The 14,171-nt window shown below is 37.3% G+C and overlaps 1 protein-coding gene across 2 annotated transcripts in view; it reads left to right on the top strand.

Moving 5' to 3' along the window:
- LOC145680699 (CD63 antigen-like) overlaps positions 1-14,171 on the top strand; it is a 317,291-nt gene that overhangs the window by 32,605 nt on the left and 270,515 nt on the right. Inside the window, exon 1 of one of the 2 annotated variants that reach the window (XM_081751614.1) lies at positions 9,749-9,887. The exons of the other annotated variant lie outside the window; for it this stretch is intronic. Coding sequence (XP_081607740.1) covers positions 9,858-9,887 — 30 coding nt within the window. The 5' untranslated portion in view covers positions 9,749-9,857. Of the gene's footprint in view, positions 1-9,748; positions 9,888-14,171 lie in introns of those variants that run through there. 2 annotated transcript variants of the gene reach the window in all.

Raw genomic sequence — 14,171 nt, 5'->3', positions numbered from 1 at the left:
TTTCCAATACAGAGAACCGACTCTTTTGCTGAAGAAAGATGTTCAGAGAAAAATGAAACACTCGTTTCAAGCACGAAGTTCTTTGTCGTACACAATGAACGTAATTCTTTTAGTTTCTGAGTAAGTTCAGCTTACAGATTGTGACAAGTTTGAACCCTCCACGAAAATGCTAAAACCAATGACAAGTGCAAATATATATGACAAATCTGTGGGTGAATCAAATAATGCAGACAAATGGGAAGATGATTGAGCTCCTTCGTGGTTAAGCGGTTAGCGTACGCGCCTTTGGTGTAGGAAACCCGGATTCGATTCCCGGCGGGAGATCATATGGTTCGGATTTCATGTGAATAAGTAGGTCCATGTCTCATATAATCTCACTGCTGAACGGGATGTTAAACTCAAAATCAGCCCAGCTCAGCAAATGGGAAGATAAGTTGAGTTGATTTTGAGTTTAACGTCCCGTTCAGCAGCGAGACTATATGAGACGTTAATGGGAAAACGAAGAAGTTTTGTTTGAAGATAACACTGCTTGATGCAGCGCAGTCTACCACTTGTAAAATAGTCTTGAAGTGTTGATATTTGGTATGCATGTGTGTGTATGTATATACACTTGTTTCTGAATATTTATATACACTCGTGTCTTATAATTGTTATATTAATATCCACTGGATTAGGTGAAAATATAAAACGGATTTGATGGCAGTCAAATTCACGTCATCTTGGTAAGCCATTTAAAAAAATGGTAATATTAAATTAGATTATAGTTTAGTGTCCCTTTCAGGAGCAAAGCTGTATGAGACGTGAACCTACAGCTTGACGTGGAATTTGAACCACATGAGCTCCTACCGTGAATCAAACCGCGGACTCCCACGCCGAAGAAGTGTACGCTAACCACATAGCCACGGGGAGGCTCAATATTTAGTAATATCTATTAAATTGTAAAATTGCATTTGCATAATTTTCACTAATATGATCTTCACAATGTAAAGTCTCAGCTAGGCAACTTATCTTGTTTAAAATCAGAAAGTCAATCTCTTGTGGTTCACTCTTGGGTTGGACTGTGGGATTATATAAATCCGAATTAGGTACTTTTATTCTATTTGTACAGTACATCCGTTCCTTCATAATCTCCGTGTTTAATAAGCAGGGGCGTAAATAAGGGCCCCGCAGACCCCACATTGCGGGGGGCTGAAGCCATCAGGGGCCCCAAATCAAGAAGTGGGACGTAGAGAAGGGGCCCCACTCCACGCTGTTTGCGGAGAGGCCCCCAAGCCTTTAGTTACGCCACTGTTAATAAGAATAGTTACGAATATAAATTTAAGTCACATTCAAATGTATCAAACTGTTCGATTAACCTGGGGATGGTTAAGAAATTAAATGCGTCTGGAGGTAGACTATTTCGCAATTCAGTGGATATATTGTGAATGTATTAAAAGTCTACTGTTGCACCCATCAAATTTAAATTTTGAAAAAAATATTCTCTGTGAATACTAAACAGGATATTTTTTTAAAAAATCAATAGTTAATTTAGGCTGCTAATAAGGCAGGTTTTGTGAGAAAGGAATTGTCCAGGGAATAATTCCTGAGTTCGTTATATATATATATATATATATATATATATATATATATATATATATATATATATATATATATATATATATATATTTGGTCTAGGAATTAATTCGTGCGGTTTTTAATAAAAATTGAAGCTTTATTTCAAAAACAAAGTAAATGAATACGTTAACAAAAATATTGTCCATCGCTAGCCACTACTTTCTCCCATCTTTCAGGCAATTTACGGATTCCGTGTCAAAAGAATTCCTCATCTTTTGACGCAATCTAATCAAAGATCCATTTTTCGATATTTTCTGAAGAAGTGAACCGCTGTCCAATCAAATCGTTATTCATGCAATCGATCAAGTAGTAGTCAGACGGAGCAGTGTCTGGTGAATATCGCGGGTGGAGTAACACTTTCCATCCGACATTTTCCAAATAGGTTTTGACCGGTTTTGCGACATGTGGTCGAGCGTTATCATCTTGATAAATAAGTTTATTATGCCTGTTATTCCATTCTGGTCGTTTTCAGGCCAGAGCTTGCTTCAAACGCATTAATTGTTGTCGATAGCGGTGTCCATTAATAGTTTCACCAAGTTTCAGAAGTTCATAGTACACCACACGTTTCAAATCCCACCATATATACAGCATAACCTTTGCACAATGAATATCTCGTTTCGGTTGTGAAGGACCTGGTTCACCTTGCTTCACCCAGGCCTTTTTTCGTTTAGGATTCTCGTAATGAATCCACTTCTCATCACCAGTTACAATTCGATGCAAAAATCCCTTCCTTTTCTGTCTTTGAAGCAGCAATTCGCAAACGGTTTTTCTTCTTTCAACGTCTTTCTTTTCAATTCATGTGAAACCCAATAAGACATCTTTTGAATCATTCCTATGGCTTTGAGACGTTTGGAAACTGTTGTTTGCTCAACTCCAAATGCTTCTGCAAGTTCGTCCTGCGTTTGACACGAATCCTGATCAAGCAATGCTCTCAATTCTTCATCTTCAAATTCTTTTGGCTGTCCAAATTGCTTTTGGTCTTCCAAGCTGAAATCACCACCTTTAAACCGTGCAAACCACTTCTGACACGTTCGCTCAGCTAGAGCATGGTCACCAAACACTTCCACTAAAATATGATGACTTGCGGTAGCACTTTTCTTCATGTTAAAGCAATGAAGAATAACTCCCCGCAGAAACACTTTATCAGGCACAAAATGCGCCATTTTCAGTTGAAGAAAAAATGTTGTTGTTTCCGCTTCAAGCAACTGACATATACTAAACAAGATGCTCAATGACAGTAGTTTTCAACGCATGTTTGGATCAACGAAACTATGGGACAATAAGCTAGTTACGCCATCTTTTGTAAAACCGCACGAATTAATTCCTAGACCAAATATATATATATATATATATATATATATATATATATATATATATATATATATATATATAGTGCTATTTATTAATTTATTTTATTATCTTTGTGACACAGCGTCACATTACCTTTGTACATGAATACTATACTTGCAATATTTCTCCTTGCGAGACGCCACAAAGCTAACTGAAAAAACATCCTGACCAAATGGCCTCTCTCTTTGTGTGTGTATGTTTGAAGAAAGAACAGCCAATGCGTTGTTTTTCTGACCCTAATTGTTCAATTTGTCTCTGTGGTAAAACTCTTATTTCGCTAAACTTGACCAATAATATAATAAAATATAAATATAATAAAAGCAGTAAATTCTAAAGTACCCTGTAGCATCTGCCCGAAATTAAATGCATAAATCTAGACTATTATTTCCATTTAGAAGTCATTTACGCTTCTAGGTTACTAGTGACTGAATTATTCTTCTTTGTATCTTTGTAGTCGAGAAAATAATAATAATAATAATAATAATAATAATAATAATAATAATAATAATAATAATAATAATAATAATAATAATAATAATAATAATAATTTCATAGAAGAAATCCAATAAATACGAAAGTAATTCACAATTTCCTTCATAATGAATGCAATTGTCAAGTACTTTCGTATTTATTGGACTTCCTTTATGAATATATAATTACTCATTATAGTGCATGAAATGCCCTACAAAATTTACAAATTTGCGTAAAAATGGAAATTTGTATCGCAATTTGCTACGTAATATGTAAATTATTTTAAAAAACGCTTATACGTACGGCATGTAAAGGTTTTAAATATATATATATATATATAAAAACTTGAACAGCGTTTTATCTCGACTCGTCTCGTGCGCATCCCTACCGACAAGTGAGCCGAGACAACAGCTCATCCCAATTAAGCCGGCTCGAGCCGATGGCTCATCCCAATCGAGTCGGCTTGAGCCGGTGGCTCACTTGAGCGGAACCGAACCGAGTTGATGGCTTACCCTAACCGAGCCCACTGGAGCCATTAGCTCAGATGAACCGAGTCTAGCCGAGCCGATGGATTCATTTCAACCGAGCCCAACGAACCGAAGACTCACCTGAGCAGACTCAAACAGAGTCAATGGCTCATCTCAACCGAGCCGGCTTCAGCTACCTGCTTACTTGAGTCAAGTCGATGGCTCATCGCAACGAACCAGCTCAAGCCGTCCGTTAAGTTGAGCCGAGCCGATGTCTTATCCCAACCGAGCCGGCTCGAGCTGTTCACTCAGTTGAACCGAGTTGAGCCGGTTAACATCACTTCCCGGAGTGGGCTTCCGCTTGGTCTTAAAACTTAGACCGTGCAGGTTTGAGCTTTGATGGTAAGAACTATAGTATATACTTATATTGATGCTTACCATATTTGAAACTGTCTCGTTATAAAAATCTATTGTCGTCTCGTTATCGAGACGAGACGAGATACGAGCAGTGTCCCATCTCGTGAGCAGCACTAAAATATTCCACATTACTGCTTACAAATCTCATGGCTTTGCTTTCTAGTCTAATGAGGTAATGATTTCTAAACGAGCTAAAACGAGCTGAACGAGCGAGCCATTTATCAAACTCGACTAGACTCGAAACTCGATCTCAAAACAGCGTCTCGGCTCGGAACTCGACTCGAGAAAATTACCTTTGGCTCGACTCGTGCCCATCCCTATTTTAAGCGTTTAGAATGAAAACACGCACAATATATATATAATATTCTGAAACTTATTATCCTATATTTTTTGTAATAAACAAATTGAATTTATTAACCAATTGTAAAAACCCGAAGAAGGCAATCTCACAATTATTTTATAGTCAGCAATAATTAATTTCCAGATATTCAATAATTGTCTTCATATTCTTCACGCAAATATTCTCCGTTATCCGTAAGTTAGATATCATTCATTATCGGGACATAATTCGTTATTTGACATCCCAATATTATCCGTTATCCGAATATTATATATCTGGACACTATCCTTTATCCGGAATTTATTCTTTATCCATTATCCGAATATTATCTGTCATCCGAAAATTATCCGTAATTCGGATATTATCCGTTATCCTTCATCCGGATATTATCCGTTATCCGGATATTATCCGTTATCCGTTATCCGGATATTATCCGTCATCCGGATATTATCAGTTATCCGTTATCCGGATATTATCCGTCATCCGGATATTATCCGTCATCCGGATATTATCCGTTATCCGTTATCCGGATATTATCCGTTATCCGGATATTATCCGTCATCCGGATATCATCCGTTATCCGGATATTATCCGTCATCCGGATATTATCCGTTATCCGGATATTATCCGTCATCCGGATATTATCCGTTATCCGTTATCCGGATATTATCCGTTATCCGGATATTATCCGTCATCCGGATATTATCCGTTATCCGGATATTATCCGTTATCCGTTATCCGGATATTATCCGCTATCCGTTATCCGGATATTATCCGTTATCCGGATATTATCCGTTATCCGGATATTATCCGTTATCCGGATTATCCGTTTCCTCAAAAACGGATACCGGATAATTTCTTATCCGGATATCCGTTATCCGGATATTTTGGCCATCCCTAGTTGATTTGCAAAACATCGTTGTGACTTGCATTGTAGAAAACCTAACAGAATCCTTCCTGTTCATTTTTCCCATTAAAATCCAGCCGAGCAATGTCTCCATAGCAATCAGGCCAACTTTCAAAGCAATTCTCTTACCTGTGAAAAGTTTACCGGCAATGTCCGCTCCTATTAAAATTGCGATTGGGCCAGGTTGATTATCGGATATTTCTATACCCATTTCCCGTAACTCTGATAACCAAGGACCATCTATGATTGATGTAACACTATTACAAATAACATCCTGATTCAGTGCTTCAAAATTACATGCATAATCACCATTGAGGTTGGTTAGCCTAACTCGAAAACAGTCATGTTCACATGGTTCTGAAAATACACATCCAAAAAGAGCGTGCGCTACAGTTTCTTTTCGTAATACTTCATAGTTCATTTCCCGCGCTAAGCTAGTACAGATATAAGATCGCTGTGAACCAGTGTCTATAATCGCCCTGACGTTCTTTTCTGAATTCCGCCCTCTCACTTTTACTACCAATGTTTGTAAAAATGTTTCGGAATGTTCATTGTTTGTCAGTGTGTTTTCGATAACATGCTTCACATGAGTCTGTTTATCACCGTTACTTGACGCATTCTTAGATTTATTTCTGCCACTACACATAACTAACGTGACGCCCCTTGCATGCACTACAAGTCAACTTAGCATAACATTTTGAACTCTTGTGCGAATTCTTAAGGCACCGAAAACAGCATCCCTTTCCCTTCAAAATGTTTATTTTTTCCTCGTATGTCCAATTACAGGCTTTTACACAGTTTTCACTTGCGTGCGATTGATCACAAAAAATGCACTTTGCACTATTTTTACAATTAACTAATTCAGCGGCAGTTGGTACAAAATCGGAACGATTACTGCGTTCTTTCTTTTTCTTTCCCACATTACTGGTGTCTTGTATATCAAACCCGGACACAGCAAGAGCTATTCTTTCTTCATTTTCTACTTCTTTCCGCAAAAATGACATAAAGTCTTCCAAACGTTTTTCTAAAGTTGCGTCTGCACTGTTTGTACTGTCCCTCTGCCACGTACGCAATAGTTCAGCAGGTAAGCATGACTCCACAAGGGGATACAGCATGGCAGCACATTTATCTGTTGTGACACCTAAAGTACTTAAAGCGCGAAGTTGAGATTCCAACTTGTCATACAGGTCTATCAATTCTAGATTACCATTGTTACTTAGATTATGAAACACTAGCTTTAAAAGTTCACGAACATATACCTCTACTAACATATCGTCACGTCCAAAACGCGCTTTCAAACCCTGAATAACCTTCGGGTAGTTATCTTCACACAGGGGAAAACTTTCTACGAACTGACGTGCACGTGTGTTCGGTACAATAGCTTGAATGAGATATTGGAATTTGTCTACATTAGGAATCCGTTTATCTTCGTCTATGCGCACAAACTGTGACCAAAACGGAAGCCAGTTTTTCAAATTACCATCAAATTTCTTAATTTCCACTTCTGGGAGTTTAAAGTTTCTTTCACTACTCGTGCTACCACTACTCTCGTTCGTTTTACACGCATGCAACGCAGCCTCAACCTTGTTTTTAATTTGGTAGAATTTTAAAGAATACTTATCTGCTTGCTCCGTTTCTTCTAGTAGTTCTTTCTCGCTCCAATTATCTTCTATTGCTGATGTCATTATCTTCTCATCTATCTCCTTCATTTTCATGTATTTCTCTTCTAACACTTGAAATGTACCACTAATATCACTTTCGTTTTTAAGTTCTGCGCTACACAGTTCCGAACAGTTCGTATGCAACCTAGTGAATGCTGCTCTCAAGATTTTACATTGTTTTTTCATTTCCTCCATGGTCTATTGTGTCCTGTCACGGTCGCCAGATGTTAGAAATCAAAAGATCTACACTTTAGAGGAATGAAACCTTTTTATTTCCAGCTATTCACTTTTATTTCCACAAAAGAACGTAACACAAGAAAAAATAGCTTCTACAAGCACCATGCGGTCACAACTTTTTTTTTTAGTCCTTCTTCTTCTTCTAGCAGCTGAACTGTAAACAAGGCACAAAGTTGCCAGCTCCTATTCCCAACACCGGCATAATCGTGGGACGTAAAACTCAAAGATTTCATTTCATTTTTCTCTAGAATTTCGTGGGAACGAGAACTTCAATCAACAAGGTGGCTGTCTTATTAATGGGAAGAGATGAGACCTCCGAGCAAGCACCATAGCTTGGAGCAAGTACAGTGAAGATTTGGAAGCGCTAGAGGAACCGGAAATTGCGTCAGTGGAAATTTTTAAAAGAGGAGTGCACGAACATTCAAAAATCGTTAAAGGGCCGATATAAAATATTAAAAATGTGAAAATTAATATACTTTTCTGTATATATATATATATATATATATATATATATATATATATATATATATATATATATATATATATATATATCAAAGTGTATCGCTTTTTCCGCGCGTGCAATATTAAAATCTGCTGTTCCCATGGAAGTTGTGTTACATTCTTCACCAGGATTTACTCGCAGGTATGTTGCAAAATTCTCTGTAATATGTTTTCTTTGCAGCTGCCTGGAGACGTAGAAACTCATCACGGCATGATTACAGCTGACATACGTGTTAGTTTTGTAAGTGGTATTATTGGTACACAAACCCTGAACTAAAACCACATAGTGCCTGAAATCAAGAGTCTCATTGCCTTCAATTAACGTAAAGTAACTTAATTTTTTTTTCAGATTATTAACTTATCGTTTTGCTATACCGCTTTCATTTTGTTCTACCAAATTTATTTAAATACTTTATTTCATTTGCATATTTGTTTAAGATAATTACTCATTTGTATCTGATTTTCTTATGCAAATTGTGTCGGCCTTCAGCCGTACATATCACTCTCTTACCATTTCCAAAAGTCAGCCTCTTTGCCTCTACCCCTTTACATCCTGCTCCGGTCACGGTCTGACTCGGTTAGATAGCTTTGACTCTACCCCTTTACATCCTGCTCCGGTCACGGTCTGATTCGGTTAGATAGCATTCGTGTGCTTTTTAGTGTCGGCCTAGCAGAAGTTGATTAGTGCTTATGCACAATAGCTTTTATAGCATACGCACGCTGAAATTCCTCGAAAGTGAATCTGCACCGAGGAATGCATGTCCACACTGCAAGAGGTAGAGTAGTTTTACAGAAAAAGGATACGTTTATATATATATATATATATATATATATATATATATATATATATATATATATATATATATATATATATGTGTGTGTGTGTGTGTGTGTGTTTGTGTGTGTGCGTGCGTGTGTTTCATAACAACACCGACAACTTTTGAGAAGTGATTCCTAACACCAAGATAGGACAGAAAGTATAGACCAACCTGGGTGCACAAATTCTTCCTTTCGGAGTTACAGGCTGTCGAAAACATGAAAAAATGAACTTTAAATTTCCATAGCTCTAAAACTATGGGACTTAACGTAGTTGGGTCAAGACTTCACTTAGGAATTGGTATGTGCCGTATCCAAATATCTAAGTTTCAGAATTCAGCGGGACTTCCGCAACGGTGTTTATAGAGGTAGTTGGTGAGTACTTCAAATTATATGCACGTAGCCAAACTCCCTGTATAAAAATTGTTGCGTGAGTACCTTACGATTCTGAAACATGTATTTTTGGATAGCGCAATATTAGTTTCTAGGTAAAATCTAGACCCGACTAGGTAAAATCTAGTCCCATAGTTTTAGAGCTATGGACCTTTGAAGTTCATTTTTTCGGCATATATATATATATATATATATATATATATATATATATATGTGTGTGTGTGTGTGTGTGTGTAATGAATTTATGTATGGATCCGTACAACAAAATCTGCACCAAACCTGAAACCATAACCTATCCTATCCTACTAAGCTAACTTTTGCTTGTAATGACTACGTAGCAGTGATAGCACAGATTGGTGACTGTTTTTAGTATGTTTTTAGTGTTTTTAATATTTTCCATCACTTAGCTCGAGTAAGAGGATAGTTAGATAAATACCTACTACATGATCGGAAAGTGTGATCATGTTTAATAAGCAATAAATAGTAAAATAATTCTCTTAATAAATTGGGCAGAGAATGTCTACGAATTTCGATACATACCACAAAGATAAAATGAAAAGATAAAGCTTTTCTTTTGTTTTATAGACAGAACAATAAAAGTGAACCAAGACGAAATTCTTAATAATTTAACGTGATTTAGTGGAACATTATATTATTCGTGTGGAATTTTTAAAAAAGGAATCATGGGGGCTTCACGTTCTAAACAAGAACCGGTATGAATAGATTAAATAAACGTTCATATTAGATTTTTTTTAAATGTCAGATTGAAGATGAAAGTTCACATTAGATTTAAAAAAAACAAGATTGAAGGCTGTAAGACAAGGCTGTATACTTCTACCTAAAATATAGAAATGACATAGTGTGAGCGATGTTGTCATGTAATCTTTCGTGAAATAATCACTGCAAACTGTACAATTAAACACTTCATATTCACATTCTTAAGGTATTCCAAAGGCACACACACTTAAAAAATACTTGTCCCACACGTAATTAAGCACCTACCTTCGCTCACCTACCCTCTTCAGGTTTCTACTCATTCTAGTGAGTGACGAAACAATGCTATTATGAAAATAAAAATGGAAGTAGGCCTATCAAATACAATAATAGATTTCAGGACATTTATTCCGAAGTTGGTCGTCCGCCTAGTTATTGGAGAAAAGCGTAATAATTGGTTCGTTTCTTTAATTTTTCGTTTCTTTAATTGTACCAAACTTTAATTTTTAATTCACGTAGTATTGCCAAGCGAGCGCTAGCGCGTGAAGGCGGGTTAGAGTCCCGTAGGGTACGTTGTTTTTTGTCTTTATTACAGCGAAATGAGTTGAGTTGATTTTGAGTTTAACGTCCCGTTCAGCAGCGAGGCTATATGAGACGTGGACCTACTGATTAACGTGGAATCCGAACCACATGAGCTCCCACCGACAATCGAACCCGTGTCTCCAACGCCAAAGGTACAGCTAAATGAGAAGGGGGACCTGTGTTCTAGAACCTTGTCGCCATGTTGGTTATGTTACCGTTACAATGAAAAGTTACTTTGAGTACGTTTGTTTACAGTTATTTGCCTACTGCATTTCCTACAATTTAGGAGATATATTAAGCCATGACTTTTACTTACTTTTAATAGATTTTCCTGATTATCACCAACCATGTTTACAAAATAAATACTCATTACATTCCCATAATCCTACCATAAATTAGCCTTGCGCCAAGTAGTTCCCTCCGCTTGAAAGATAGTTCCATGTTTATGAACGTTTAATATAAGAAAATAAACACAACTTTTGCTTTTCTTATACATTATCAAGCACACAAACAAGCAAATTATTTATTTATTCCCGGTAAATTTTCAAAATTTTGCTAGAAACGGATGACCAACCTTAGAACTTAACCCGATTTCAGCGTAAGGATTATATTTTTAGAAGTCTCCCAATATTCATACTCTTTAAGAAGTTTCCACACATTATTCAGCTACTCAAAAAAATAATCCAGGGGTGACTTTTACAATACATGCCCCAGCTGCGCATCCATAAGTAGGACCACTTTAAAAGGGTATAGTAAAGTAGGATAGGGTAGGGATAAGTAAGATACAGTAGAGTCGGATTGGCTTAGAGTTGGAGAAGTTGGGATCCGTTCTGTTAAAATTAATGGAGTGTAATTTGTGCTGTTTGCTTAAGGATAGCAACGGTGCGGGCTATTATAAACTTGACAGAAATCTCTTTTCAAAAAGGTTGAAAATGAGGTGAGAGTTAATTTCTAGTTTAATGTTTTACTGTTTAGACTAAAGGAGACAGACGATTAACTAAAATGAGTAATTATGAAAGAGTTGGTGGTTTGAGAACACGGGAGGAAACGGGAGAATCCGAGAAAATCCACTGACACGATTATGTTAATCGCAAACTCACTTGTCCTAGGATCAAAATCAGGTCTCACGTTCTGGTGAACGCTCTATTGCTGAGTGACTGTGTTCTGAAACAGAACCACACTCAGCGTCGATGAAGATCTGCTTGAAGAAACCTACAGCAGTACATGCGGGCACAGTGTAAAGAGAATTAAACTCACTACATTCCCGAAATATTTTCTAATCATCACGCTTCAAGTTGAAAAGTGGAAGGTGAGGTGGATTTAGTAATATTCAGATCAAAATCACAGGAAAATGATCACTGACAGAGACTTGGACACACTCTGAATGTCAAGAAAGTCTCAAGGAAAATGCTACAGGTAGAGGTCAATATAAATACCTGGTACAGTACAGTAGAAAAATGACAGTACAATACAGTACAGTTACCTGATGGCCACGATCGTCAGTTCGGATGAAGCTCCACAGGAAATGGTACACGTCCAGATTCCGAGAATCAGCACAGGTGGTTTAAGTTTATTGCAACAGCTGAATCAGATCAACTGCTGTCAAGACTTCAGATCAAGGAGTATACAACGAACAGATGGTGATCAGGTGAGGAAATAGAGCTCGCACAGCATAGCTCGCAACCAGGAATTAGTCTCATATATCGAGAGTGTAGGGCATTCAACACAGCTACACCACCAAAAGCAAAGACCATTCATATGTTTATCAAATCTGTAGGGTAAGAAGTAAGCTAAAATAGAAAGTTGCGTTGGCTAAAAATGAGTTTTCAGGAAGTAGATATAGCGGATGAGTATCGGTACTCAGAGATCAGTGTTTCAGTTCTTCCAGGAACTCTGGATCCGTTGAAAACGCATCCTATTGGAGAGATCAGTAAATTGAACCTTTTCCGTGAACCAATTATCTCCTACTCACTATCCATCAGTTTTTCTTCCATCGCACCTGATTTCAGTTAAATCGACAATGGCTTGCAAAGTGATGGAAATTTCGGTTTTCTCTGAGATGGAACAGGGTTATTAAGACAATGACGCTTATGTTGGTTTAAGTTAGTGCCAACAACGCAAGGGGAATGAAAATGTGGTGGCGTTAGATTAAGACCAATGCTATGAACATGATCTAGTCTATACCTACCAAAAACTGCTGTAATCATGCTGAATGACCACAGAAGCAGTTATACCGGCAGGTGGCCGGATATATGGATACTGAATTTCTATGTCGGTATAATCTCCTACTCTCGTCGTAGATCTTAGCGTTGATTTGTTATGGATTTTGCCAGAACCTGGCTGGTAGCACTGGTGGTGAGGGAGCGTCCCATCATTCCCCACACCTGTTCAATGGGGATAGAGTTCAGAGACCTAGCAGGCCATCAAAGAAAATGTACACCGAGTAGAACAAACTGAGATGCCCTGACAGTGTGGTGCACACATTTTCCTGCTGGAAGATGGGACCCTTCAAACTGTTCAGTTAAAGACGTACAGGATTAAGGACGTAATGCACGACGCATTAGTCATGCTGCTCTGAACGAAGATAAGAGGCAACCAGAACGTTTAGTTTATTGTCCTCAATAACAGAATGCCAGATATGGGCCCTATATTGTAAACGCGAAGATACAATGGATCGTTCCACTGAGCTGAACGTTTACGGGTACATACTATGCTCCGAGATAAAAATTACTCTCATCTCTGAGAATAGCATCACTTTCTTTCGCCTAGAAAGTGAAATCTCCCCTGACACCGCGAAATACATCCTCAATGATGAGCAGTTGTCAGGGAAAGAGTGCAAGAGGGAAGCTGGAACGTATATCTGCATCAAGCAATTGATTGTTTAGTATACGAACTGTCATCTGGGGAGCGTTGGTCCCTCTACTTGTTCCAGTGGTCACCCTCCTATCAGAATTAAAGCCTTAGTCTTGTTTGTACTGTCTACAAACCTAAAACTTTTATTGAATTAATATTTTTTATATAATATTTTTCATTTCTATTTCAAAATGAACCAAATTCCTCTGAAAAGTATTATTTCTATTGTAAGTCCTACAGAGACGATTAAAAGTAGGTTTACTAATTATTATTATTATTTTAAAAAATACAAGAAGTTACAGTATTTATAGCTTGATACAGCTAGGTAGATATTCCTCCTCTGTTTTTCAATTATTTGCTTGGATCACTGGAGCTGTAACAATGAATAATTGAAGAATAATCCACACAAGCGCATTCTTGAGATTTCTTTTTCTGACCAGCTTTGGATACAATCCGAAAGGGAAAACCTGAACACTAAATTTCTATAACTGCAGTAATCTATTTATGATATTCCCTAGTTTGGTAATAGTAAATGCCACTGTGTAACGAATGAAGAACAGGTACAAACGAGCATTTTCTTGTGAACTCGTTGGTTTTTCAAAGGAAAACAATTATCTTAGCTTCAAGTCTAAATTCCTAAGTGTAAAATTTGTCTTTATGATCCATAAACTAATTGTAGCATTCAAAGCTGACTTGCATTTCCTTGCACTGTAACGCTGAGGCATTCACGATTTTCAGAAAAAGCGACTGAAATTATTCAACACTTACATCAAGTATTTTTACAATAAGCATTGAAATTATGAATAAGAGCCTGAGTTCAATTCTTTAGATTTTTTCTTTTGAGACAA

The sequence above is a fragment of the Thermobia domestica genome, chromosome 3 (assembly GCF_964235325.1).
Source record: "Thermobia domestica chromosome 3, izTheDome1.hap1.1, whole genome shotgun sequence".
Lineage (NCBI taxonomy): Eukaryota > Metazoa > Arthropoda > Insecta > Zygentoma > Lepismatidae > Thermobia > Thermobia domestica.
This window is presented reverse-complemented; position numbering and strand designations above follow the sequence as displayed.